The sequence below is a fragment of the Mauremys mutica genome, chromosome 17, assembly GCF_020497125.1.
Source record: "Mauremys mutica isolate MM-2020 ecotype Southern chromosome 17, ASM2049712v1, whole genome shotgun sequence".
NCBI lineage: Eukaryota > Metazoa > Chordata > Testudines > Geoemydidae > Mauremys > Mauremys mutica.
The window spans coordinates 117,232-143,613 of NC_059088.1; the positions used below are offsets into that span (position 1 = coordinate 117,232).

The window sequence follows — 26,382 nt, forward strand, 5'->3', positions numbered from 1 at the left end:
TTGGACTAGATGACCTCCTGAGGTCTTGTCCAACCCTAATCTTCTATGAGTCTACGATAAGACCAACCTCCCCACCCCATGTCCCACTTTCAGTTCCTGAAGAGATAAGACTGCAACTTCCCCTGTTGTTTCCTGTCCATTGCAGGGGTGTTATTTGGCTACTCTGATAATAAACTTAGTAGATGCCCAGAGATCATCTTGGGCAGAGGAAGAACTGTCACAAGAGCAAGAGCGCTGAGCTAAAGCACCTCTGAAAGGAAGCCCCAGTAAAAACCATGTCATTCTGCAAACTTCCTCTGAGAAAGATCGCAACCAGATAAAGCAGGGGCAGTTTTCTTGCCTGGTAAGAGAAGGCAGTGGCATAATGAGGAAGCAGCTTATCACCCACCTTATAGGTAAGTTTGCAAGGAATTGTGTTATTTTCTTCCAGTGGGGGCTTGGCAAAAAACAAACTAACTTAACTTAAGCTCTTTGGGGCAGGGACTGTATTCTTGTTCTGCTTTTGTACAGCACCTAGCACTGCAGGGGCCCAATCCATGATTGAGGCTCGTGGGTGCAATCAATCCTTGTTACCGGTTGAGTTAAAACCTCATGGAAATTGATATGTGAAGATAATTGTAAGAGACCCTGTCGGGCCCCCGCCCCCCTAAAACAAGGCAGGATGGAATCTGCCCAGAAACTAGCATCGTGTGGGCAGAGGGTTCCACCTGGCTATTATTCTGACCATGTGTGTGTGAGACTGTTAGGCATGGAATTAATCTAGCTGCGGGGGGAGTGGCAGACAAGAAACTGGGGGAGACTCAGAGACAGAGGAAGAAAGCCAAACAGGAGCTTGTAGGCATGGTTTGAATGACCCTGGGAGAAGACCAGCTTTTGGGTTTGGTGCTGGCTAATGAGGCTTGGGACTGTAAGAAAAGAAGGTTACAGAGTAGCAGCCGTGTTAGTCTGTATCAGCAAAACCAACGAGGAGTCCTTGTGGCAACTTAGACTAACACATTTATTTGAGCATAAGCTTTTGTTGGCTAAAACATCTGATGAAGTGGGCTCTAGCCCACGAAAGCTTATGCCCAAATATATTTGTTAGTCTCTAAGGTGCCACAAGGACTCCTCGTTGTTGTTTTTTGTAAAGAAAAGAAGCTACCCCTGGTTTTTGGTCCCTCCTGCATTTGAAGAAGCAGGACTTGTAACCAAACCAGATTGGAACATAGGAAATACCAGAGTCCATCATCAGTTTCTACTCCCAGTTGGAAGATGCCCTGGGCCCAGAAATTTGACTAGCAGCTCGGATTGAAAAGGAGCAACAATAATTGTCATTGTGTTGGGATCTCTGAGGGGTCGTAGGGTCTTTCAGTGATGGGCGTTCAGCCCAGATCTGTGACTTTTCATCTAAATGCTTATTTGATGAATGACCCAGAAAAACACGTAGAATCGTTATTGTGAAAGTCTGCAGAAGATGCGGATTGGGGAAGTGGTAGTAAGGAAGAGGACAGGTCATGGATACAGAGAGATCTGGATCCCTCAGTAAGCTGGGTGCAATCAAACAATATGCATGTCAGTGTGACCAAATATATGGACGTACATCTATGAACAAAGACTGTCGGCCATACTTACAGCTCCATCTTGAGAAGCAGTGACTCAGACAAAGACTTGGAGGTCATGGTGGATAATCAGCTGAACATGAGGTCTCACTGTGACCCTGTGACTAAAAGGGCTAATGTGATACTGAGATGCATGAACAGGGGAATCTCAAGTTGGAGAGAGAGGTTATTTTACTCTGTATTTGTCCCTGGTGTGACCCCGGCTGGAATCCTGTGTCCAGTTTTGGGGTCCACAATTCAAGAAGGGCGTCAAAAAAATTGGAGCGGGGTCAGAGAAGAGCCATGAGCATGATTAAAGAATTGGAAAGCTTGTCTTGTAGCTCTCGGAGCTCGATCTATTTAGCTTAACAAAGAGAAGGTTCAAGGGTGACCTGATCCCAGTCTATAGGTACCTACAGGGAAAATAAATATTTGAGCATGGGCTTCTCAGTCTAGTGGACAAAGGTCTAACAAGATCCAATGGCTGAAAGTTGAAGCGAGACAAAATCATCCTGGCAATAAGGTACAAATTTTAACAACGAGGGCAATTAACCATCGGAACAACCTATCAAGGGCTGTGGTGGATTCTCCAGCACTAGAAATCTTTAAATCAAGGTTGGATGTTTTTCTAAAAGATCTGCTCTTGTTCAAACAAGAATTAATTCAGGGAAGTTCTATCGCACGGATCACACAGGAAGTCAGACTAGATGTTCACCGTTGCCTCCAAATCTATTAATACACCGGTGGCTGCCACGCTTGGTATCCCTGGGGTGTTTTCATTATTAATCACAAATGGCTACTAATGAAGGATTCATTAGTGTTTGTACTGTGTGGATTTGATTATTAGTGGTTTGTTATTAATTGTTGCATGTTGATTATGAATGCTTGGTTGTTGTTAATCAATACATTATTAAGGTTATTGTCATGGCCCCAATACGCTAGGTGCTATGTGTAGTGTGATAAACTCAGGACAGACAGCTGCAAGGGAGGGGTAGGAATCAGTCCCAGAGGGTTAAAAGGCCCTCCTCCCTATCAACTGGGAGGCAACTACGGGTCAATCAGGTTCAGCTGAGAAGGGGTTACCAAGGTAGCAATTAGAATCAGCTGAGGGGGAGCTACCTGAGGTTAATTAGGATCAGCTGATTCCAACTTAGGGCTGCCTGAGACCTTTTTAAACCCTCCCCTGGGAGGAAGGACTGGGGAGAGCAGAGAGAGAAGGAGCCTTGCTGCCAGTAGGTGAGGAGCAGCAAGACAGTGAGCCTCACCAGGAGGAGATGCATTACTCTTTCCCACGAGGGAGAAAAATACTCTAAACAGGACTGGTGGAGATACGGGGAGCAGACTCCCCCTGTGTCCCAAGGGAGACCACATTACCCAAGCCTGTCTCACCAGGGCTAAAAGCAGCAGAGGCTGGGGAGATTGGGAAGGTGCCTTGCCACAGTAGCTAAAGAGCAAAAGACACTTCCTGTCCTAAAATGCTTAGTCTCTTTAAGCCCTGATTAATCCCAGCGTCCCCCTGCCTTTAACAGGCATGGGGGGCTGCTTGGGTGAAGATCACGGGAGGATCGGGGCCTTAGCGTAAGAGAAGGTGGGTAAAGGGAACCCAGTGGAAGGGTGGGGTGGGGGCACAGGATAAGAGTGACACAAGCGGGACTGTTTGTGCTCATGGCTTTCTAGGCGTAGGGTGTTTGTTAGTGGGGAGAAGCAAATCGCCAATCGCAGCTAAGCACCTGCTTAGCCCGTGGCCGCTGGGAGTGTCATCAGTCACGGGGGCCGAGCGTGGCCCAGCCGGCGTCTGTGGAGCACAATTGTGCCTAAGCGCCTTTGTTGAACTGGGCCCCTGGGCCTTAACTGCGAGACCCCCGTTCGTCTCAGTGCCGTGACTGCAGACGGGTACCCGAGAGCCCACAGAGCCTCGTGGTGGCTTCCGATGCTGCTTGAAGCAGCCAGTTAATGAATGGAAGGTCGGGCCAGTGAGGCTGCCTCAGGACACAGGACTGGAAGGGGCCTCCCAGGTCAGCCAGGCCAGTCTGGGGCATAGCCAGAGGTGGGCCCCGCCCCACCCAGTTAGCACCTCGGCCCACCCAGATCTGAGCCTGTGACTGCAGAAGCTGAGAGCGGCCGGGGTGTGGATCAGGAGCTCCTGGCTGAAGACTCTTGGCCTGTCTGAGGAACATCACGGCCAGCAGGGAGCGGCGCCGCCCGGCCAGCCTCTGCCCCCGCACAGGTGCCAATTGTCCCCCCGGGTTAACCCGTGTCTGCCTGTGGGGTTGTGGGAATCGACCCTCTCCACTGCCCAGTCCAGCGCCCGGCAACCCACACTCAAATCCTTGCCCTGCACCCAGCCCCCTTCCAATCCTGCCCCCAGCCATCAAATAGAACACGCAGTAACACAATAACACGCAGTATAAAGGATTTGCTGTGATGTCAGATCTCTGGTCATTGCCCAGCTCCCACGAACAGGGGCCCGTCCGGTTTCCGCTCTGCATTTTGTCTCCACGAGCAGCAAAGGGTGGGGGAAGCAAGGGGGTGCCTGACACCCAGGTGTGAGAGAGGTCAGAGCTTTCCAAGCAAACGGGCCTAGATTCAAACTGTTCATAAAAGATAAAGATGGGAGAGGGGAGAATGGGGGGCGGCTGGGCCCAGCCTCCCCTGAGACTGAGCAGCTGGGGATCAGGTGATTATAAAGCCCAGCGAGTGGCTCAGCTGGGGCTGGCTGGAGAACTGCAGGGAGCCGGAGGTCTGGGGGGAGTGATGGGAAGTCAAGGGAACCCCTTGGGTCAGGGGAAGGGATGGTTTGTGGTGGTCCAGTCCCCTGCTACCACACAGAATCCTGCCATATAACCCGGTGTATAAATGTATCCAGCTCCACCTTACACCTAGCTCGGCTGTTTGCCCCCACTAGTCCCATCGGGAGGCTGATCCAGAACCTCCCTCCGCTGCCGGTTAGAAACCCTCTTGTGTTTTCTAGCCTGAAACTTCCAGCCCCCTTGTCGGATCCAAAATGGAAACGGCCTCGTGTAACCGGCCGCAGCGGGCTGGGCTGCCAGTGCCAAGCTCCTCTGCTCGTATTGTGTCGCACGGCCCTTTGTTCCGTCGTAAGCGACTGACGGGAGCCGGGGGAAATGAGGATCAGCCCAATGGTTTTTTTTGAAAGTTTGGTCCCTTCCATTTTAAACCAAACGGCGCCGCCTCTCTGAGTTCCCGGTGAGGGTGGAGGAGGGAGCCTCAAAAGAATTCCTCTGTGCGGGGGCAGCTCCAGGGCAAGTGACAGCAGGAATCTTCTGAGGTTTCCACCTGCCTTCCCTGCTCCAGAGGGGGTTAGACCGAGCCGCTGGGCTTCTGGCTGTCCCAGCCAAGGCACGTTTCTGAACCTCTGGGGGCTCAGCCGTCCCTGGAGTTGGTTAGTGCTCACCGCTTTCTAGCTTACAGAGAAGTAGTCAGATCGCCAAGCAGCAGGGACACTGGGGCAGTGGGAGGAGCGAGGGCCTGAGAACATCTCTCTCGTGAAGGGCACCACAGAATGAGCTGATCTCGTGTATCCTTCCTTGGTGCTGACTCAGGCTAAACTCCTGCTGGGGCTGCGGGCCAGATCCTCAGCTGCTCACGGCAGTCAGGAGTGCCACGCTGATTTACACCGCCCGGGGATTGGTTCCTGAGTTCAGTACCTTGGGATCTGGCCCGCTGAAAACGTGTTACTCTGATAGGTTATGTTCTGGTAGCGCTTAGGGGTCTCAGCCATGATCAGCGGTGTGAAGACAAAGGCTGCTCTGAAGAGTTTATAATCAAAATGGGGAAGCTGGACCCAGGGGAAATAGAGAGGAGGAGCGACTTGGATGGGGTCAACCAGCAGAGCTAAGAAGAGAACCAACAAACCACCCTCCTCTGAGACCTACTGCTCTACCCGCTAGGCCACCCAGCCTCCTATAGGGTCAGAGCACAGGGCAACAGCACTAACACCCAATGCAATAACAGAATCTTTGGTTGTGTCTCCTCTTCCAGGCTTTTGCTGGCTCGTCTGCTTCAAGGGGACTCAGCCTGTCTCCAGCGCTCGTAAGTTGATGCCTTGAAACCTGGACAAAAATCTCCAGCTCTGAACCCCGGTGTGTCCTGCAGCTGGAGGGGAGCTTTGAACAGGCAAAGAACTTTCCATCCCATTTCCTCCTCCTTTTCCCCCACATTTCTGTGTATTTTTCTCTTTCTTCTTTTTCATTCCCTTCTGCTCTCTTGCGCTGTGTCCCCGCTTGCCACAAAGCCACCTTCTCCGCTGGCGGCTAAACAGGGCTGCGTTTTGATTCAATGCCCAGCCCTGGTTCCGTCTTCATTTCCCAGTGAACAGGTGCGACGATCCAATGCTGTGCCCTGATCACGCAACGTGCACCAATACTCTCCAGGGCTACAACTGCACCTGCCGACCTGGGTTCATATCCACTTCGGGGGCCACGAAGTTCACCGATCCAGCCGTCCGTTGCAACGGTGAGTGTGAGCCCTGGAGCTCTGTACTGGGGAGACTGCCATGGAGTAGCTCTGGAGCGTGCGATGAAGAGAATACATCAGGTACTAGAGAAAAGAGTAACAGGGACTGGGAAGCGTGAGGCGGTGACTAGGAGCCAGGCCAGGCCAATATGTGGCAAAGGAGATTTAACGACTTGGCTTCCCACAATCTGGCTGTTAATAGCCCCAGGAATGGCCAGTCACACTGGAAAGCAGCAATGGAAGTCAGTGCAAACTGCACAAAGCTGTGGGTGGAGATGCTGAGCAACCGGATTGCTGCCAACTGGGGCTGGACAGGGGATGGTTCCCTCGATCACTGCCCTGTTCTCTTCATTCCCTTTGAAGCGCCTGGCACCGCCCACTGTTGGAAGGTAGGGTCCTGGGCTAGATGGACCATTGGTCGGACCCAGTATGGCCGTTCTTGTGATCTTAATCCAAGGTGTAGGAGGAGTTCTCCCCACCCTCATCCTGATTTAAATCAAATCCACCCTGGAGAGGGGGATCAGGCATGGGGAGGAGACTGGGACTGGTTGGGAAGGGAGACGGGGACTGGGAGGGAGGGGGGATCAGGTATTGGGAGGAGACTGGGACTGGCTGGGCACGAGGATTGGCATGAGGAACCTGAGGAGTGAAGAATGGGATGGGGACAAGGAGACAGAGGTGGGGAAAAGACAGCACTGGGACAGGGACAGATTGGAGGGGACGGGGCGGAAGGAGCTGAGCTTGGGGGAATGGGCAGACGGGTCTGCACCCACTAGACCACACTCCCTCCAGAGCCTGGGATGGAGGCTGAGATTCCAGAGTCTCCCCATTGCTCTGCTGTCAGCAGGGATCTGGGGAACTCGCCGGCAAAGGCCTCCTCCCTCGCATAGATACTGACAAGCTGCTGCGGCTCGCAATTCCTCCCTCAGCTCAAGTGGCCGAGGTCCGTGCAATGGATGTTGAGGTTCCAACTCAGCTGGTGACCCATGTAGCTCTTCATATGGTGCCACGTGATGGGTTTTTTCAGTTTGTTTTTGAAAAACCTAGGAAAATACAGGTGCCAAAAATGCCTTTGTTAAAAGACCAGTCTACAGCAGTGGTCCCCAAACTCTTCAGGGTCATGCCCCCTCGCACCGCTGTCCACCCCTCCAGGAGCTGGAGCGAGGCTGCAGCTCCTGGGGTGCAGGGGCCGAGGCTGGGACTGCAGCTGGAGGTGGGTCTGGGGGTGGGACTGCAGCCAGGCCATGATGGGGGCCAGCAGCTGGGGCTGTGGCCGGGTGCAGAGCTGCGGCTGAGGCTGGGAGTGGTGCCAGAGCACAGCGGGACGGCACAGTGGGGCTGGGTAGCGCTTCCTCCCCAGGGCCACCCGGGTGGGGGGGCAAGAGGGGCAATTTGCCCCAGGCCCCGAGCCCCACAGGGGCCCCCATGAGAGTTTTTCGGGGCCCCTGGAGCGGGGTCCCTCCAGCCTCCAGGGGGCGCTTCAGGCCTTACCGCTGGCCCCAGTGTCCCTCCCGGGACCCCGGTGCCCCTTTCTCGGGGTTGCTGCCCCCTCTGGCAGTACCCCCACACTCTGGGTCTCCCCACCCAGGGGAACCCCCACCCACTATCCCCACCTCGCCTCAGTGTAAGGCTACTGCCAGTCACCATCTAGCCCCACTCCCTGCTGCCTCTGCCTAGCAGCCCCAGCACTGGTCTTAGGCCCTCAGCTAGGCCCGCAGCCTGGGGCTTTCCTAGGCCAGAGCTCCCCAGCTCCTCTAGCCTTCCCCCAGCCCTGCTTCACTCCTGGTACCCTGCTCTGCTCCCTAGCAGCCAGGCCCTTCTCCACACCTGAGCTTCTGGCTGCCCTGGCCACTTCCCCCAGTCAGCCAGGGCTTTGCTCCCTGCCCCAGCCCCAGCCCACTCCTGGGCTGCTTCAAGCCCCGCAGGGCAGGAGCGGGTAACCACCCTGCTACAAGCACACTGAAGATGTAAGACAAAAGGGGCAAAGGCTTGTTAATGAATTACATTGTTTCTTCTTCATTTCCCAGCTGACAGGTGTACGGATTCATCTATCTGTCCTGCTTATGCAACCTGTGACAACGTCGCCGGGAGCTACCGCTGCACCTGCAAACGTGGGTTTGCATCTAGCTCTGGGCAGCAGCACTTCACTGATGCGACAGTGACGTGCAATGGTGAGTGTGAGCTCCTGAGCCCAGCTAGGAAAAAGGGAGCCGTGTAGTGGGGCCACTGCTATGTAGCTTGCACTAGTGTCACTGGGAGTGGCTCTTCCGCTTGCGGCGAAGGTTCGGTATCGAGTATTTTGCTGACTGGAAAGCGTGATGCAGTGACTAAGAGGGATATATGTGGCCAAGGAGATTTAGTGACTTGGCTTCCCCAGCCTGTCAATCTGTCCCTCCCCAAACCACGGGACAGCCAATCAAATGGAAAAAGCCATAGTGCAGTCTGGACGCAGCCCTGGCGCAGCTACCCCATCATGGGGATGGGTGGCTGAATTCCTCCAGGAGCAGCCCAGGGTGTAGAAAGAGTCCCCTCAAGCCCTGATTCCATTCCTTGTACAGAGGGGAGGAGCATATTATGGCCCCGCCTCTTTCCCCACCCACTTTTGGGACACTATGATCCACCAGGAGGAATATGGAGGAAAGCGTGATCCTCATGAAGGCCTGGGGGGGAGCTTCCTAGTGGACTCCCTATTCCTGTGCACCGACGTTGGGGCCATTCACAATCCAGTCCCTAAAACAGATAAAAGAAAACTGGGTTTTTTTACATGCTGCAGTATTAACCTGTAGAACTGCCTGCCACAGTATCCAATAGAGGTTGCAAATTTATCAGATTTTGAAGAAGGATTCGACTTTATATAAATAATGAGAACATCTGAAATGATCGTCTGAGCATCTAGTACCAGCCACTGTTGAAAGCAGGATTCTGGGCTAGATGGGTCACTGGTCTGAGCCAGCTCTGACAAAGAGCAGAGCGATCGATCCAAAAGGCCACTGAGGCTGGTGGAAAGTTTCTTACTGAGGCCAATGGGCTTTGGCTCAGGGTGTGGGTGGTCCGTGGCAGTAAAACCCTGGTATTCTAGGATCACGCGGGTCCAACCTGGATTCCCTCCCCTAGATATTGACGAATGCTCCCGGGACCCATCGCCCTGCGGCACCAGCTCCATCTGCACCAACACACGGGGCAGTTATACCTGTAAGTGTCCCCCAGGCTACCTCCGTGGCAACCAGCCTGGCATCCCGTTCAGCTGCACAGGTGAGCGTCCCGTGCGGGGGCTGTGGGTGGAGCTCTGGGGGTGGGTGGCTGAGGCCGGCTCTCCAGTCATCCTGCAGACGAGAGCGAGGGTCTGAGCAACTCCACCTGCCCACCCTGGGGTGCGACTGTCTCCAGAGCCCCGGGAAGTGGGGCGAGCTGGCTGTGTCTTCACTGCTGGCTCCCCAGTGCTGATCAGTGGGTCGGGCGACTGCCTGGGAATGAGGAGACGGGAGTTCCAGTCCCAGCGCTGCTCCTGACTTACTGAGTGTCTGCCCCTCTCCTGGCCTCTGTCCCCCTCCCACACTTTGTCTTGTTGGACTGTAAGTTCGCACTGTGTCTGTGCAGCGCCTAGCGCAGTGGGGCCTCTAGGTGCTACCTTAATACATGTAATAAACACACAGTCTAATTCCAAGTCATCTCCTGGCAGATGTGGATGAATGTGCCCAAACCCCTGCAATCTGCGGGCCCAATGCCTCCTGCATGAACACACCTGGGAGCTACACCTGCCAGTGCTCACCCGGGCACCATCCATCCACGCCAGGGCCTTGGGTACCCGGAACAACCCGCTGCACAGGTGACCATCCAAGCAACCTTTCCCGGCCTCTGACCGTAGCCCTTGCTCATGAAAAGGACAAAATCTGAGCCCCCACCCTGGTTTTAAACAGCTTCTCTGCCCAGTAGAGGTGGGATTCACTAGGAGGACATAGATATTCCTGGGCCCAGAGACTGACTGTACAGTTCACAGGTGACTGCTACACAGCAGGTGGCATCAGCTCCTCCCTGCTCCAACTACCAAACCTCACTCTCCTCCCAAAGCTGAGACGAGAACCCAGGCATCCTGGCTCCCGCTTCTCAGGCCACTAGCACCCGCTGCCTCTTGGGACTGGGCAGCATATTGCAAACCTGCTGGGAGCCATATTCCTGGCACGATGCCCCTCCGATGGCAGGTGCTGGGACCTGCCTTCTCCCCTCCCCTCCTCCCATCAAGGGAAGGTTCCATTGTGCTAGCTGGGCCCATTGCTCCTTCCCCCACCACAGATATTGATGAGTGTCTGGATCTGGCATCATGCCCTGCTCACGCCGCCTGCACCAACACCCCAGGAAGCCACTACTGCACCTGCAATACCGGCTTTGCATCCAGTTCTGGGGAGCAGCGCTTCACTGACCCAGCAGCGCAGTGCAACGGTGAGTGCTGGTTCTGGCACAGAGCAGAGCGATGTATCCAAAAGGCCACTGAGGCCGGTGGAAAGTTTCTTAATGAGGCCAATGGGCTTTGAATCAGGATGTGGGTGGTCCCTGGCAGTAAAACCCTGGTGTTCTAGCATCATGCGGGTCCAACCTGGATTCCCTCCCCTAGATCTTGACGAATGCTCCTGGGACCCATCGCCCTGCGGCCCCAGTTCCATCTGCACCAACACACTGGGCAGTTACATCTGCACATGTCCCCCAGGCTACCTCCCCCGCAGCCAGCCTGGCATCCGGTTCAGCTGCACAGGTGAGCGTCCCATGTGGGGGCTGTGGGTGGAGCTCTGGGGGTGGGAGGCTGAGCCTGGCTCTCAGGTCGTCCTGCAGATGAGAGCGAGTGTCTGAGCCGCTCCGCCTGCCCACCCTGGAGTGTGACTGTCTCCAGAGCCCCGGGAAGTGTGGCAAGCTGGCTGTGTCTTTACTGCTGGCTCCACAGTGTTGCTCAGTGGGCCTTGTTGGACTGTAAGTTCGCACTGTGTCTGTGCAGCGCCTAGCGCAGTGGGGCCTCTAGGTAATGCGTGTAATAAACTCACTGACTAATTCCAAGTCCTCTCCTGGCAGATGTGGATGAATGTGCCCAAACCCCTGCAGTCTGCGGGCCCAGTGCCTCCTGCATGAACACACCTGGGAGCTACACCTGCCAGTGCTCACCCGGGCACCATCCATCCACGCCAGGGCCTTGGGTACCCGGAACAACCCACTGCACAGGTGACCATCCAAGCAACGTTCCCCGACCTCTCACTGTAGCCCTTGCTCACGAGATGGACAAAATCTGAGCCCCCCCCTGCTTTTAAACAGCTTCTCTGCCCAGTGAGGGTGGGGCTCCCTCGGGGGACATAGATATTCCTCGCCCAGAGAGTGACTGTACAGTTCACAGGTGACTGCTAAACTGTATTATAATGTTCAGCCCCCAGGTGGCACCATGCACAACATACTTAACCTGAGCCTCTACCAGCTGGAGCTGGCTGTGTATTAAAGCACCAATTGGAACATCTCTGGTCTCTCTCTCTGTGATGGAGCCAGTCCACAGTGGGTGCAGGAAACAGCCCTGTGTGCAGCAGCCCGGCAAGCTGCTGTGACCAGATACTCCAGTGGGAGACCCAGGGTCCAGTCCCCTGGTTGCAATGAGCGTGTTACCCAACCGGAGAGCTTGAGAGAGAGCAGCCTTGCAGCCTAGTGGTTAGGGCTCTCTCCGGGGTGATTGGGAGACCCAGGGTTCTACATCAGGCAGAGGGAGGAAATTGACCCTTCGTGTCTTGTATCTCAGGTGAGCACGCTACCCACTGGGCTCTCGGTTCCAAGGGTTTTTTGGGGAGGTGGCACCACCCCAGCTCCACTTCCCCTTGGAAAAGGGTGACCAGGCTCCTGTATGTGAATCCTGAGTGGAAATAGGTGCCTCCCTCGGACCCAGATCTGGGGTCAGCGCACAGTGGAGCTTACTTGGGTTGTAGTCCCTAGACCTGGAAGTCACTGGTGTTACAAGCAGGATTTTTAAACCCTTTGTATCCTGGATGGGGACGCCCAGCGATTTCCTGCACATTTGATTTTTTTTTGTTCATTTCCTCCTAGCGGTCGCTTCAAACGATCTGGTGAAGAATTGTGAGAACCGAAGGGTGGATGCGGCTCACGGCTCATCCCAAAATGATGTACGTACCCCAGCATAGTTCACACGCCCTGTTAATCTAGGGACACTCACGGCAAAGGCAGTGTCGGGAACCCCAGCTGAAATTCTTTAAAGTGACTCAGTGATTGTTTTTGAGGTTCCTGACTTGAAATGCCTTCAAATGGGCCTGAGTGTGCAGGGAGCAGGCGCTCGTCACTTCCCGGGCACCTTTAAGGAACCTCGCACGAGTGCTGCCAAAATCGAGTTGCTTTGGAGAATCTGAGCCCAGGTCAATTTCGTCTGCAGTGCGGCCCTTGACTGCCGCAGCAAAGCCACTCACACCTGGCATTTCTGGCACTGGGGATTTTAATTCATGGGGTGAAAATTTGTCATCCCTGCCAGTGAAGCAGCAGCAAAGTGCAGGTTGCAGGAGAGTGACAAGAATCATCAAATCTTTAGTGGGTGGAGAATCCCAGTGTAGGAAGCCATAGCTCCCCCCTGCCCCCTCCCCCAGCAACACCAGTCCTGTTCCCCACGGTACCAGCAGTAGAACCTCTGGCACCCCAAACCTCCCTTGTCCCTTCCTGCCACCCACAATCCTTTGCAGTAGCACTCTGGCTTCAAGCAGGGTGCTGCACAGACCCCTTCCCCCTCCCTCGCACCAAGATCGGGGCCCCCATTGTGCCGGGTGCCCCATGGACACATAGTAAGAGGCATTCCGTGCCCCCACGACTTACAGTGTAAGTGGCCAAGACGGGATTAGTTGCCCCACTGTACAGATGGGGAACGGAAACGGTGAGAAATGAGATGGCTTCGTGACTATGCTGCAGTTTGAACCCCTGGGTCCCAGCCCCATGCCTTGGCCACAAGACCAAGCTTCCTGCTGTACGATTGAATTTGTGTTGTACTACGGGCTTTTTCTTCTGCTCTGGCCCCCCTCCTTCCGCCCTGCACAGGATGCCTTCTGCAAGTTATTGACCTCCACCTTCAGCGTCTTGGGAGACCCCAGCGAAAGGAAGAACTCCACCGTCTCTCTGGAGGTAAGAGAAGCCTGGATGTTTTATCGCAGCTTTCAGTCTCTCTAGACGCTCCTGCTTCACCCCGGCCACAGAACCCCACCCCACTGAGCCCTGCATCCAGCCCTGTAACTAGGGGGTGGGTGGGTCTTAGAATTCCCTGGAAGAGAACAGGGCTGATGCTCGTGGTTCACCGGCATCTTGCTGTAGAGAGATCTAATCGGTGCCACGCAGGCCTGTAGCAGGGCTGGATCGGGGACACTCAGCTTTAGAGGCACGAGCTGCTAGCGCTTGAGCCAGCGGACTTCAGGCCTGAGCCGAAGCCCACTGAAGTCATTCAAAGCCTCTCGCTCGCCTTGGAGCAGCCCCCGGAGCTGTAGCTGGCTCAGACCTCTATGGAGCAGCCACTAGAGGGGGCATGTTGCACATGTGGATCCTCAGGGCAGGTGGGACGAAGGGCAGCTGTGAGGACGCCCATCAGCAGCTCTTAGGAGACTGGCCGACTGTTGCTGGGGTAACACAGCACAGCCAATAAGAGCTCTCTCTCTCTCGCCCCATCGTAGAAAGCCGCTGAGGGATTTGCCTCCATCCTGGATCAGACGCCCTCCTGGTCCAACCTGAGCACGGAGCAGGTCTCCACCATGGCCACCGTCTTCCTGGAGAACGTGGAGAATGTCGTGCTGGACGTCTTCAAGAACCCCACTGGGAACGGGAGCCAGACCATCCGGATGGAACAACTGGGTAGGAAGCTGGGTCTTGGGGTGGGGTGGTGGGGAGTGGTTGGAACAGGTGGCAACTGCACATCACAAGCAGCGTGACCTGGCCCAATAGGGATGGAGCCTGCCTGGTGACCAATCAGCAGGTGCCATATCTAGTTAGCTCATTTCTCTACGGTCTCCTTATTATGAACATTAGGGTATCACCTATTTTTCTATGGCCTCCCTATTATGACCATTATGGTAGCACCTAGAAAGCCCAGCCAAGACCGAGACACTGTTGTGCCAGGCGCTGCACAGACACGGAGGGAGAGAGAGTCCCTGCCGCGAAGAACTTCCAATTTAGATAGACAAAGGGAGGCTCATTATCCCTATTTTACAGAGGAGGGAAACTGAGGCAGGGAGCTGCAGTGACTTGCCCAAGGTCACACAGGGAGTCGGTGGCAGAGCTGGGAGTTCAGCTTGGATCTCCTGCCTGAACCACAAGGCCATATCCCTAGATCCTGGCTCTCGGGACTGCAGCCTGTATGTGCCGACGGCTGCAGTTCCCATTCTCAAGGAAAGCCACGTTTTCCGCCCCCATCTACAGCTCTCCAGTCCCCCCTTGTTCTTAAACCCCTCAGGAGAGGCTTGGTGCAAGGGCCCGATGAAACTTCCTCCCTATCTCTTTCCTGTGGGCACAAAAGCCTCTTCCCCTCTCAGCCGGACGTGTCTCTCCGTTTCTTTCTTTCTCTGCCATTCCCCTGCCCGAGGAGCCGTTGTGCTGTATCAGACCGTGTTCTTTCCCCCTCTCCTTAGAACTCCAGACCAAAGTCATTGAGGACGGCTGCCCTGGAAAGGACTCAGTCATCAGCCTGGAAGTCAAAGGGGAGACCATGAAGATTAGCTGCAGAACGATCCAGGGATCAGTGGCACAAGGTACGTCACCACCACCAGAGGGTGTGAGACGGATTTCTCAGGCTTGCTTCTCAGCTGGTAAGGCCGGCTGCATGTCCCTCCATGTCAGGCTTGCTTCCCCAGCCCTCACCGCCGAGCGGCAGGTATTGCACAGGTAAAGTACTGGAGGTTTTGTACCTCTTGAAGCATCACTGGCAATGGCAGGAGATCCCATCTGATATGGGCCGTTGGTCTGTGCTGACACAGAGAGATGGGAAAGTGAACTAGATGCACCATTGATGTGTATGGGATACAGGGCTCTGTGCTGGAATGGGAATTCCTGGGTTCTCACACCTACAAATGTAAATTCCTTCTGTCCTAGTCAAGCTTGCTAGAATAAAGGGAACTAGAACAATGAAGAATGAGGGCTGGAAAATTGGGTCCTCAGAAAATGCAATTCTTCATGAAGTGGCTGATTTCTGCAGAAAACTTAGTGTGTGTTGAAAAACTGGCTGCCCCAAATGCCCTCCAACATGAAATATTTTCTGCTTTTGGCAGAAGACCTAAAATACACCTCTACCTCAATATAACGCAACCCAGTATAACACAAATTTGGATATAAGAGAGTAAAGCAGCGCTCCGGGGGGCGGGGCTGCGCACTCTGGTGGATCAAAGCATGTTCGATATAATGCAGTTTTACCTATAATGCAGTAAGATTTTTTGGCTCCCGAGGACAGCGTTATATTGAGGTAGAGGTGTATCTGGATTCTGAAATCATGTTCCTGATGCCTCATGCTCCCATTCCCCTCCATAAGTCAGGCTTTCTGCCAGGCTTTGTCTCCCATGATGCACTGTGGCTAGATGATTGCCATGGTGCATCATGGGAGATGCAGACCAACCAGGGAACCTGGCTCATAGAGGAGAAACAGGAGCACGAGGCACGCGAACCACAACTCCCAGGAGGCATTGCAGTGGCAATTTAAAATAAAAAATTTGGTTTCCACCCCCCCCCCCCCAAAAAAACCCTTACGATTTTCACCAGGGGGGAAAACACTCTTTTCCAACTAGCTCTATTAATATCAGATGTTTTGAGAAAACCATCTTCAGGGGCTCTCCAAAAACTGTCAAGATCTGCCCACCCCTGATAACACTGTAACACTGAAACAAACACACAACATAAAGGAGCCCCGTGCCCACTGTTGCGTTCCGTAATTTATGGACAGCCTCTCTGTCTTGTTGTCAGTGCTAGCTGAGCTGCAGTTGTAAGTTGAAGTCTGGCTGCCCGGACACCTCTCTTCCCGCTCTGCTGCTGGCTTGCTGTGCCATCGTGTTACTTTTCTGTGCCCCGTTTTTATCCGTGGGTGGGTCTGAAGCAATAAATTACCCAGCTCCTGAAGCGGGGGAGTTGTACAGTGCTTTGCGAGTCCCCTGGTGCAATGCGGGGTAAAGAAGCCGCTAACTCACCTGGTTTCTCCTTGGGGATACTTGCAGCCCGGGCTGGAGTGGCGTTTGCCTCCTACGTGGGCATGGAGTCCCTCCTGAATGGCAGCTTCTTCCATGGCCAAAGGGCCACCTCTGTCTGGCCAGTTCGGATAAATTCCAGGGTGGTGAGTGCCTTCCTGACCAGCCAGACCAAGACCGATTTCCCGGATCCGGTCAACTACACCTTCCAGACCATCATGGTAAGGCCGGCTGCACGTGCCTCCATGAACTGCGGTTGGGGTTGATTCCTCTGATGGGGATGCTGCATTGAATTAACTCGCAGGTGGGGAGGAATTCTTGTGTTCTCCCCAAGTGTGGTGCTGTCTTGGGGGGAAGGGGGGATTGAACTCATGACCTTTTGATCAGAAAGTCTGAATTTCTCCTCCAGCTGCTAAAGGGCCAGCTCCATTAACCGAGCATCAGTAGTAGATGCATGAATTTCCCACTACTGGGATTGAGTGACAGGGGAAGAGAGAAAGAGGAACACGGGGAGACAGTGTGGCCTAGTGGATAGCGCACTAGTGGGCGACCTGGGTTCTACTCCTGGTTCTGCTACTGGCCTGCTGGCTGACCTTGATATCCCCCCCCACCTCACTCTGTGCCTCAGTTTCCCCATATGTCAAATGGGGGTAACGATAGTGACTTTTTTTGGAAAGCGCCTTGACTGATGGATGGAAAGCACTGAAGAGCGAGGTGTTAATACTAGGAGCAGGGATAGATTTTTCTTCTGCTTCATTAAGGCAGACGCAGAGTCTGGGAGCCCTTCAGAACCACCCCATGTGTGTTCTTTGGCCCACTCTCTGTGGGGAGCGATAGAGAGGCTGTTAACCCTCTGCCCTACTGTTCAGTATTTGTGCTAATGCACAGGCTGAAATCAGCACCCCCTTCTGGCAGGAGCGGCTCATCGTGCCGCCAAGTGCTTAGCCTGTCTAGACAAAGGGTGGGAGGGGAAACTGAGGCACAGAGCAGGAGCGTGACTCTGTCAAGGTCACACAGCAGGCCAGTGGCAGAGCCAGGACTAAAACTCAAGTCTTCTGAGTTACAGTCTAATACCCCATCCACTGGTCCACACGGCCTCTGTTAGTCTGCCTCTCAAGTGCTCTCCTGCAGTCTCTGACCTGCTCCCCTGGTACGTTTTTTCCAACTTGCGTTATTCTTCGCTTTTTCCTTTTTTGCAGCCAAGCAGCAGCCCCGACAAGCTCATCTGCGTCTCGTGGGAGGCCACGGACCGGCGTGGCAGCTGGTCTCGGGCTGGGTGCGGGGTCGTGCGCAGCAACGCCACTCACACCACGTGCAGCTGCAATCACGTCTCCAACCTGGCCGTCCTCATGGCATCGGGGGAGATAACGGTAACGGGCCCGTACTCGCAGACCGAGGCTGCGGGCTTTGCTGGGGGCAGTCGGGTATCCTCTCGGGAAAGGGGAGATTGAAGGAGGACAAGGAGGTAGCTCTGGGGATGTTTACGGGGAGCCCCTCCCCGGCATGGGGGGCAGCACTGGGGAAAGCGCAAAGGGGCTGGGGTGAGCACTGGAGATGGGCATCATGGGCCGATCACAGGCGGTTCCCTGTTCCATGGTCCCCTGCTGGCTCCCAGAGCCCTATGGCTGAAATAAAGGCCCCTGTACAGGTATATGCCCGTGTTCCCCTGGAACAGCTGCGATTATCTGTCACGGGCAGGAGTCGGGGGGAGTTCTTAGCAAAGCCCCACTTGCATTAACTGCCCCATGTGGGACGACGCGTGGCCTCCTAACGAGCCGTCTGCCCCGCCTCCCCGATAGGCAGGCTTCCCACTGTTCCTCATCTCCCACGTCGGGCTGGCCCTGTCCCTGCTGTGCCTCTTCCTCGCCATCCTCACCTTCCTCCTGTGCCGCTCCATCCGCAACGTGAACACCTCCATCCACCTGCAGCTCTGCCTCTGCCTCTTCCTGGCCGACCTGCTCTTCCTCACAGCGGTGGACAGCCCCAGCCACCAGGTAAAGCACTCCCCACCCCTCGCGTGGTGCCTAACGGGGCAGGCAGAGCAGCCTGGTAGATAGCGCACTGCCTGGGGACACTGGTGACCTGGGTTGTAGTCCTGGCTCTGCCCTGAGCCTGTTGGTGATGCTGGGCAAAGCACCTTCCTGTGCCTCAGTTTCCCTATCTGTAAAATGGGGGTAATGATACTGACCTACTTTGAAGAGTGAGCGTTTATTGGGTATGCAGCTAGCAGTGGCCATCAGGGCAGAGAAGAGATCCTAGGGCAAAGCCCCTTCTTGCAATGGTAATTCCCAGGGGTGGGTTTGATGCAGGGGAACCAAGCCCAAGGATGCTCATTAGAGGCTGTTAAATGAAAGAATCATAGGACTAGAAGGGACCTCAATAAGTGTCACAGAGTGTGGGGGTGTCAGGGCCTTGCACCCCCCACTTCCTGCAATTCACCGTGACGCTCAGCCAGACTCTAAAACAGAAGGTGTATTTAGACGACAGGAACACAGTCCAAAACAGGACTTGCCGGTACAGACAACAGGACCCCCTTTAGTTAGGTCCATCTGGGGGCCCCCAGGGAGGCCACAGCCCCATTGGGAAGCCCCTCTTCATTTCTCAGCCAGCTCCAGACGGAAACTCCCTTCAGCCTCCCTCTGACTCCTCCCCCAGCCTTTGTGTCCTTTGTCCAGTGTCCCTGGCAGAAGTGTTACCTGGCCTCCAACCACCCTCCTGGGTTCTCAGGTTACATGCTCAGGTATCCTCCCTTCCCCAGTGCAGGCCGTCCCAGCAAAACTCCCCTGCAACCTTCCCAGGTCAATACTCCCCACTCAGCATTCGAACAACACATCAAGAACATTCCCACTTCGTCACAGCAAGTGCTTGTTAGTGCAGGCTGAAGGTCTCTTTGAAATGCCCCCCTGAGCTGGGATTTGTGTGGCAGAAGATAGTGGTGGCTACAGTGCCCCTGGTGGTCGGGTGGAGGCAATGCTCAAACGTTGTTTAGCTGGGCTGCTGGACACAGACCCTGTGGCTCTCTCTGGTTCACCAGTTCCTGCCCTGTTCTGCATAGCGTCGCCACTAGGGGTCGCCCTAAGTGCCAGCCCGGGGAACCACGTAGCAGCAGAGCCCGGGATCTCTGCGCTCACGCGGGCGTTCTTCCCTCCCCAGCTGGCCTGCGCCGTCATTGCTGGCCTCCTGCACTACCTCTTCCTGGCCTGCTTCGCCTGGATGTTCCTGGAGGCCGTGGTGCTCTTCCTCACCGTCCGCAACCTCGGGGTCGTCAACTACTTCAGCACCCACAGCCCCAAGATGCGGCACCTGAGCCTCTTCGGCTACGGCTTCCCCGCCCTGGTGGTGGCCGTCTCGGCGGCGGTTATGCCGGAGGGATACGGCAGGCGGGAAAAGTGAGCGCCTGAGCTGGGGAACTGGCCCTGAGAGGCATTAACATGTGTTAGGGGAGATGCAGGTCCCAGCTCTACCACAGGCTTGGTGCCGGGCAAGCCAATGCCTCAGTTTCCCCATGTGTGAAATGGGGATAATGGCACTGCCCTGCTGCACTGGGGCATTGGGAGACAAAATCGATTAAAGATTGTTAGATGCTACAGTGATGGGGCCTTATAAGTCCCTAGAAGTAAACAGTCCAAATCTAAGGCGTTCTTGGCCTTAAGGAAATTTGATGTACTGTGGTTAGATCTAAAGGACAAATTTGCTGTGTGAGTGCAAAAATGGTAGTGAAGAGAGTAGGTCTTGTCTTACGCCAGCACTGTGTGTGTGTGTGTGTGTGTGTGTGTGCCCGTGCCCGTGCCCGTCCCAGCACTCCCCAGTGAAAGATGCTCTGGACCAGTGGGCGTCTGTCTCGATAGCTGAGCTGCCGTCCTTAATGAATGAATTAATGTTTCTAGCATCTAGTCGACTGGAGCGCAGGACACCTGGGTTCTCTCTCTGGCTCTGCTCCTGACCTCTGTGCATGACCTTGACCTTGAATAAAATTAATAGATTCTCTGGCCAGACCACTGTGATCATGTGCTCCGGCCTCCTGTATAACACAGGCCAGAGAACTCCCCGAAATGAGTCACATCCCCCTTCGCTGCCTCAGTTTCCCTTCCCCCACATCATTTAGATGGTGCTGGTAGGGGCAGGGACTGTCCCTCACTCTGTAGCTCGGTAGGAGCCCCGTTGGGTAGCACTAATATCAATGGTAATCGCTGCACCAGGCTGCTGATGTTCAGTGAACGTCACATTAACCTTTTGTTCTTGTAGCTGCTGGCTCAGCATGGAGAAGGGGTTCATCTGGAGTTTCCTAGGGCCAGTGTGTGTCATCATCGGGGTACGTATCTGTTGCGGCTTGAGCCTGCCGCCTACCTCAGTACGGTGATGTCTGGAGCTCTGCCTGGCTTCCCTTGTCTATTGCTAAGCACTGTGGGCCCAGTTCATCCCCTGGTGTAATGCTACTGACCTCGAAGGAGTATATGCCAAGGAGGAGTTTGGCCCAGTCAGGGAATGGGGTGATAAGAGCCACCAGATCAATCCTGCGAAAGACAGTTTCTGGCATCACATTGGGACTTCAGATCATGGGGCCAGATCCTCACCTGGCGTAAATCAGTATTTCTCTGTTGATTTCAACGGAGCAATACTGATTTGCACTAGCTGCGGATCTGGCCAGATAAACATACCGAACAGCAACACCCTTGCTTTGGATGGCGACAATTTCTGCTTCTGCTCATGTCGAGACCCCCAGCTGCCCGTCACATCCCTTCCCCGGAGCCTGAGGCAAATCAGGGTTAGTGAGATAAGAACATACAAACATAAGAACGGCCACACTGGGTCAGATCAAAGGTCCATCTAGCCCAGTATCCTCTCTTCCGACAGTAGCCAGTGCCAGGTGCCCCAGACAGGGATCTCTGCCTGGATGGGCTCAGGCATTTGGTCACAAGCTGAGGTGGTTCAAAAGTTTTGAATTTTTTTTAAGCAGAATTTTTTAATTGTTTCTTTAAACAGTCAAACACAGCAAGCAGCAAATATTTGGCCACACACTTCTGAAACCCCAAACCGTGTTCAGGTTTTGGCAGACTAATTTCAGCTTTTCAAGTAAAAAAACCACAACAGATTTTGAAGGAAAGCTGACATTGTCCGTGATTTTTTTCTGCTTTTTAAAAAAAAACCCTAGTTTTCGATCCAAAAAAAGTTTTGACGGAAAATATTTGTCCAACCCTTTTAATGAGCTTTAGTGCCTTTTAGCTCTAGCTGATGCTGAGAACTAGTGATACCTTGTAAAGATGACTTGAAAAGAAGTTTTCTTAAAACTGGGTTTGTGCCGAGATGTGGAAGGTTTTTAAATGTTTATTTTTTCCAGGGCTGCCCGGGGGTGGAGTGAGGGGGGGGCAATTTGCCCAGAGGCCCACACAAGAATATAGTATTGTATAGTATTGCAACTTTTTTGTATGGAAGGGGCCCCTGAAATTGCTTTGCCCCAGGCCACCTGGCCCCAGAGGGAATGAACAGAAAGGGTGATTATTAAGTGATCCATTCCTGTTGCCCATTCCCAACTTCTGGCAAACAGATGCTAGGGTCACCATCCCTGCCCATTGCCATTGATGGACCTATCCTCCATGAACTTATCTAGTTCTTTTTTGAACCATGTTATAGTCTTGGCCTTCACAACATCCTCTGGCAAGGAGTTCCACAGGTTGACTGTGCGTTGTGTGGGAAAAAAATACTTCCTTTTGTTTGTTTTAAACCTGCTGCCTATTAATTTCACTTGGTGACCCCTAGTTCTTATGTTATGAGAAGGAGTGAATAACACTTGCTTATTTACTTTCTCCATGTCGGTCATGATTTTCTAGACCTCTATCATATCCTCCCTTAGTCGTCTCTTTTCCAAGCTGAAAAGTCCCAGTCTTATTCATCTCTCCTCATATGGCAGCCGTTCCAGACCCCTAATCATTTTTGTTGCCCTTTTTTGAACCTTTTCCAATTCCAATATATTTTTTTTGAGATGGGGCGACCACATCTGCAGGCAGTGTTCACGGTGTGGCCGTACCATGGATTTATATAGAGGCAATATGATATTTTCTTTCTTATTAACTATCCCTTCCTTAATGATTCCCAACATTCCGTTTGCTTTTTGTCTGCCGCTGCACACTGAGTGGATGTTCTCAGAGAACTCTCCACAATGACTCCAAGATCTTTCTTGAGTGGTAACAGCCAATCTGGATCCCATCATTTTATATGTATCATTAGGATTCTGTTTTCCAATGTGTATAACTTTGCATTTGTCAACATTGAATTTCATCTGGCATTTTAAGTATCAGAGGGGTAGCCGTGTTAGTCTGGATTTGTAAAAGCAGCAAAGAATCCTGTGGCACCTTATAGACTAACAGACGTTTTGCAGCATGAGCTTTCGTGGGTGAATACCCACTTGCATCCGAAGAAGTGGGTATTCACCCACGAAAGCTCATGCTGCAAAACGTCTGTTAGTCTATAAGGTGCCACAGGATTCTTTGCTGATCTGGCATTTTGTTGCCCAGTCACCTGGGTTTGAGAGATCCTTTTGTAGCTCTTCGCAGTCTGCCTGGGACTTAATTATCTTGAGCAATTTTGTATTTGCAAATTTTGCCACCTCTCTACTTTGATTCTAGATTAATTCCGTCCTTTTTGCCTTAACGCTCTGGATGCTGCAGAGAAAGCTTTCCAGCCTCAACACTGAAGTGTCCACCCTTAAGGAGACCAGGTAATGTTGGTTTAAAAGCAGAGCTGAAAAGTATAGTTCAGTGGTGGTAAGAGGGAGGGGGCAGGGTGGGAGTCAGGACTCCTGGTTTCTGTCCCCAGCTCGGGGAGGGGAGTGGGGTCTAGCAGTTAGAATTGGGAGTCAGGACTCCTGGGTTCCATTCCCAGCTCTGCTACTGGCAGTGTAACTTTGGGCAAGTCACTGTGCCTCAGTTTCCCTCTTTTAAAAACTGGGCTGAAGTGGGAGTTGTGAGCCTCCCTGAGTGTTGGGACAGCCCTTGGAGATCCTCAGTCTGGCCGACAGCCCCCCAAGGGCAGTGCTGGACGCCCCATTGTTTGTGTCTCTCAGCCGTGGAGTGGCCAGGGTGCTAGAATGCAGGAGAGAGGGTGATGTTGCTGCGAAGCCTGGATGGACAGATCCTCAGCTGGTGGAAGCTGGTGTCTCTCTATGGGATCTGCCGATTTGAACCAGCTGGAGATCTGCTCCCAAGGGGCTTTCCCCCGTCTCTGACACCTTGGATTTACAAACCTGCTCTACTCCTTGCTGTGTACCCCGCACTGACATCTTCCTCGCCCCGTCCCCACCTGCCCTCTGCAATGGGGCCTGGCTGGGATAGTCACCCCGAAAGCCAGGTCACGTAGAAGCAAAGCTCTCTCTGTGTTTCTATGTGCCTGCAGCCAGTGCTGGTGAGTGTGTCACAGGGCTCCTTTTGCCTGATCCAGACAGGATCTGAATCCGTCCCAGCCCCTCTTAGCGAGACTTGGGTCTTTAGGAAGCATTCACCATTTCGGCCCGGACCCCCCTGTGACGATGCGGTTCTGGCGGGACCCAACTGAGAGTGCCAATTCAGCAGCAATTGCTCAAACAGGGCAGTCACAGCCCAAGGCTGTTTTTCCACCTCTAAGGCTAACCAAACCAGCCAGACAAAAAGGACTTTGGTTTCACCCCACTGGCTAACCACAAGTCACACAAGCAATTGCCTTAGACACTCCAGTCTCCCAGTATCCCCACCAGTGCCACTCATCCTTGGGATGAACGGTTATATAAACCAACACCCCAATAAAAGAAAAAAGTTCTCTCGATCCCAAAGAATCAAGCCCCAGACCCAGGTCAATATACACATCAGATCTTACCCACAAATCACGCTGTTGCCAATCCTTTAGAATCTAAAATCTAAAGGTTTATCCATAAAGGGAAAAAGGTAGAGATGAGAGCTAGAATTGCTTAAATGGAATCAATTACATACAGTGATGGCAAAGTTCTTAGTTCAGGCTTGTAGCAGTGATGGAGTAAACTGCAGGTTCAAATCAAGTCTCTGGAGAACATCCCCAGCTAGGATGGGTCATCAGTCCCTTGTGTAGAGCTTCAGCTTGTAGCAAAGTCCCTCCAGAGGTAAGAAGCAGGATTGAAGACAAGATGGAGATGAGGCATTAGCCTTATATAGGCTTTTCCAGGTGTAAGAACCTCTTTGTTCTTACTGTGGAAAATTACAGCAAAATGGAGTCTGGAGTCATATGGGCAAGACCCTGCATACTTTGCTGAGTTACAAGGCGTATCTGCCTCCTCTCAATGGGTCAATTATGTAGCTGATGGTCCTTAATGGGCCATCAAGCAGGCTAGGCAGAGCTAGCACCAACTTGTCTGGGATGTTTCCCAGAAATACAGCACAGATTTGAAATACAGACAGTGTACAGCCAATACTCATAACTTCAACTACAAAATGATACAGACATACAGACAGCATAATCATAACCAGCAACCCATAACCTGGTCTTAGACACCTTATATGACCCCCTTTACATAAGATTTGGTGCCACTACAGGACCTTGGTTGCAAACCATGTTCTATATGGTCCCAGTTTATATCAATAACATCACACCCCCTGACTCAGCCACCCTCCAGAGGCCTGTCATCACGGGATCTCTCCCTCTGCCTTTCTCCAGGCTACTGACCTTTAAAGCCATTGCCCAAGTCTTCATTCTGGGCTGCACGTGGATTTTCGGTCTCCTCCAAATCGGCCCAGCCGCCACAGTCATGGCGTATTTATTCACCGTCGTCAACAGCCTGCAGGGAGCCTTCATCTTCCTGGTGCACTGTCTCCTCAATCGCCAGGTACCACCTAGGGCCCTTCGTCCCCTGATGGACTCAGCAGGCCCCCTGCCAGCAGAGAGGAGGGGGGGCTAAGGACGCTTTACTGGACGCCCTGAGGCTGCTCTAACTTGTACCAAGGCATAGAGGAGGGGGAGCATAAATAGCTGTAAGTCTCTGCATGGGTAACAGCCAGTGAGCCCCAATGACTGCATCGGGCTCAGGTCCCTTTTATCAGGCAGGATTAGATGCAGCTCTTGTTCATTTGCATAACGCCCAGATGCTGAGGTGCTGGGCACGTTAGAAATGGAGATAAGGCCTAGAGAGAAGAGATCTCTCGGCACCACTGACTGTCTCTGCATCTCCAGGTGCGGGAGGAGTACAAGAGACGGTTCACCTGCAAAGCCAAGTCCTACGTTTCCGATGTCTCCATGTCTACTTTAGCCACCAGCAGCAAAGCGGTAAGAGAGCCAATGACCCTGCGATTTGTGCCGCCCCTCACCAGATGCATCCGAAAGGCTAGCTCTGGGCAGGGTTACAGCACTGGACTGGGAGTCAGGACTCCTGGGTTCTATTCCAGGCTCTGGAAGTGGGGTGGGTCTAGTGGTTAGAGCAAAGGGGGTTGGGAGTCAGGACTCCCCGGTGCAGGGCAGCCGTTGTGTCTGGACTGCTATAGTTAAATTGGCACAAAAGCTGGGTGCAAACCAGCCCTCAGGGACTTCAGAGCATTTGGGGAAGCTCCAGTGACACCAATAGACATGGAAATCTGCTACGCTAGGATTTTGAAGTCTGGGTTAAATCCGAGTGCACAGAAGGGCTGATCCCACTCATCTGATATCAAAACTCTCTTGGGAGCTTGTGTTTTCCCCTCCGGAACCATGCCGGTGTCTCTCGTTCCTTGCAGGGCTGACGTTCTGGCCGGGAGGCAGGAGACGCCATCGCGCCACAGGAGAAGGAAAAGCTTATTGCAGAACTTGAATCTGCCGTCTTTAAAGTGCTTGCAGGATCAGAACTTCGAAACCAACCTGCCAGCTGGAGTGTGATCCCGGGATTAAATCAGCGGGCTGGGAAGGGGAGAGGGGTGTGAGGATTAGAGCTGGGGGTGCTGGCAGTCAGGACTCCTGGGTTCTTCTATCCCTGGCTGTGGGGTCTAGTGGTTAGAACAAGTTAGACTCCCTAGGCATGGGCCAGTAGCACCTGTAGTTTAATCTAGCTATAGCTTAATCCACTGCTGCTTTTCGGAGATTCCCTTTCTCCTTATTTATCATCCCCCCCACCCCAATCCTTCAGTCCCCTGAAATCTGAGCAGGTTTTGCATGTCTGCGGCATTTCAATACTGTAAAATGAGTTTGATTTTGAA

General features: G+C 53.4%; 1 protein-coding gene across 1 annotated transcript; it reads left to right on the forward strand.

The window, feature by feature from the left end:
* The first annotated feature begins 210 nt into the window (after window positions 1-210).
* Window positions 211-26,382, forward strand: ADGRE1 (adhesion G protein-coupled receptor E1). The gene is made up of 22 exons (XM_044991972.1): window positions 211-395; window positions 5,580-5,630; window positions 5,910-6,053; window positions 8,081-8,224; window positions 9,168-9,305; window positions 9,733-9,879; window positions 10,344-10,490; window positions 10,663-10,800; window positions 11,112-11,258; window positions 12,120-12,196; window positions 13,110-13,193; window positions 13,733-13,910; window positions 14,684-14,803; window positions 16,253-16,443; window positions 17,422-17,592; window positions 18,022-18,216; window positions 19,376-19,611; window positions 20,468-20,534; window positions 22,846-22,937; window positions 24,878-25,046; window positions 25,391-25,483; window positions 25,927-26,382. Exons 1-22 carry the CDS (start codon window positions 365-367, stop codon window positions 25,930-25,932), a joined length of 2,766 nt encoding a protein of 921 aa, XP_044847907.1. The 5' UTR covers window positions 211-364; the 3' UTR covers window positions 25,933-26,382.

What these genes read in the sequence shown, in the direction of transcription:
- ADGRE1 (XM_044991972.1), top strand. Translation starts at nt 365, where the DNA reads ATGAGGAAGCAGCTTATCACCCACCTTATAG. An exon ending in TGGCATCGGGGGAGATAACG is followed by an intron (nt 17,593 to 18,021) that starts GTAACGGGCCCG and finishes CCTCCCCGATAG; the next exon opens with GCAGGCTTCCCACTGTTCCT. An exon ending in ACTGTCTCCTCAATCGCCAG is followed by an intron (nt 25,047 to 25,390) that starts GTACCACCTAGG and finishes CTGCATCTCCAG; the next exon opens with GTGCGGGAGGAGTACAAGAG.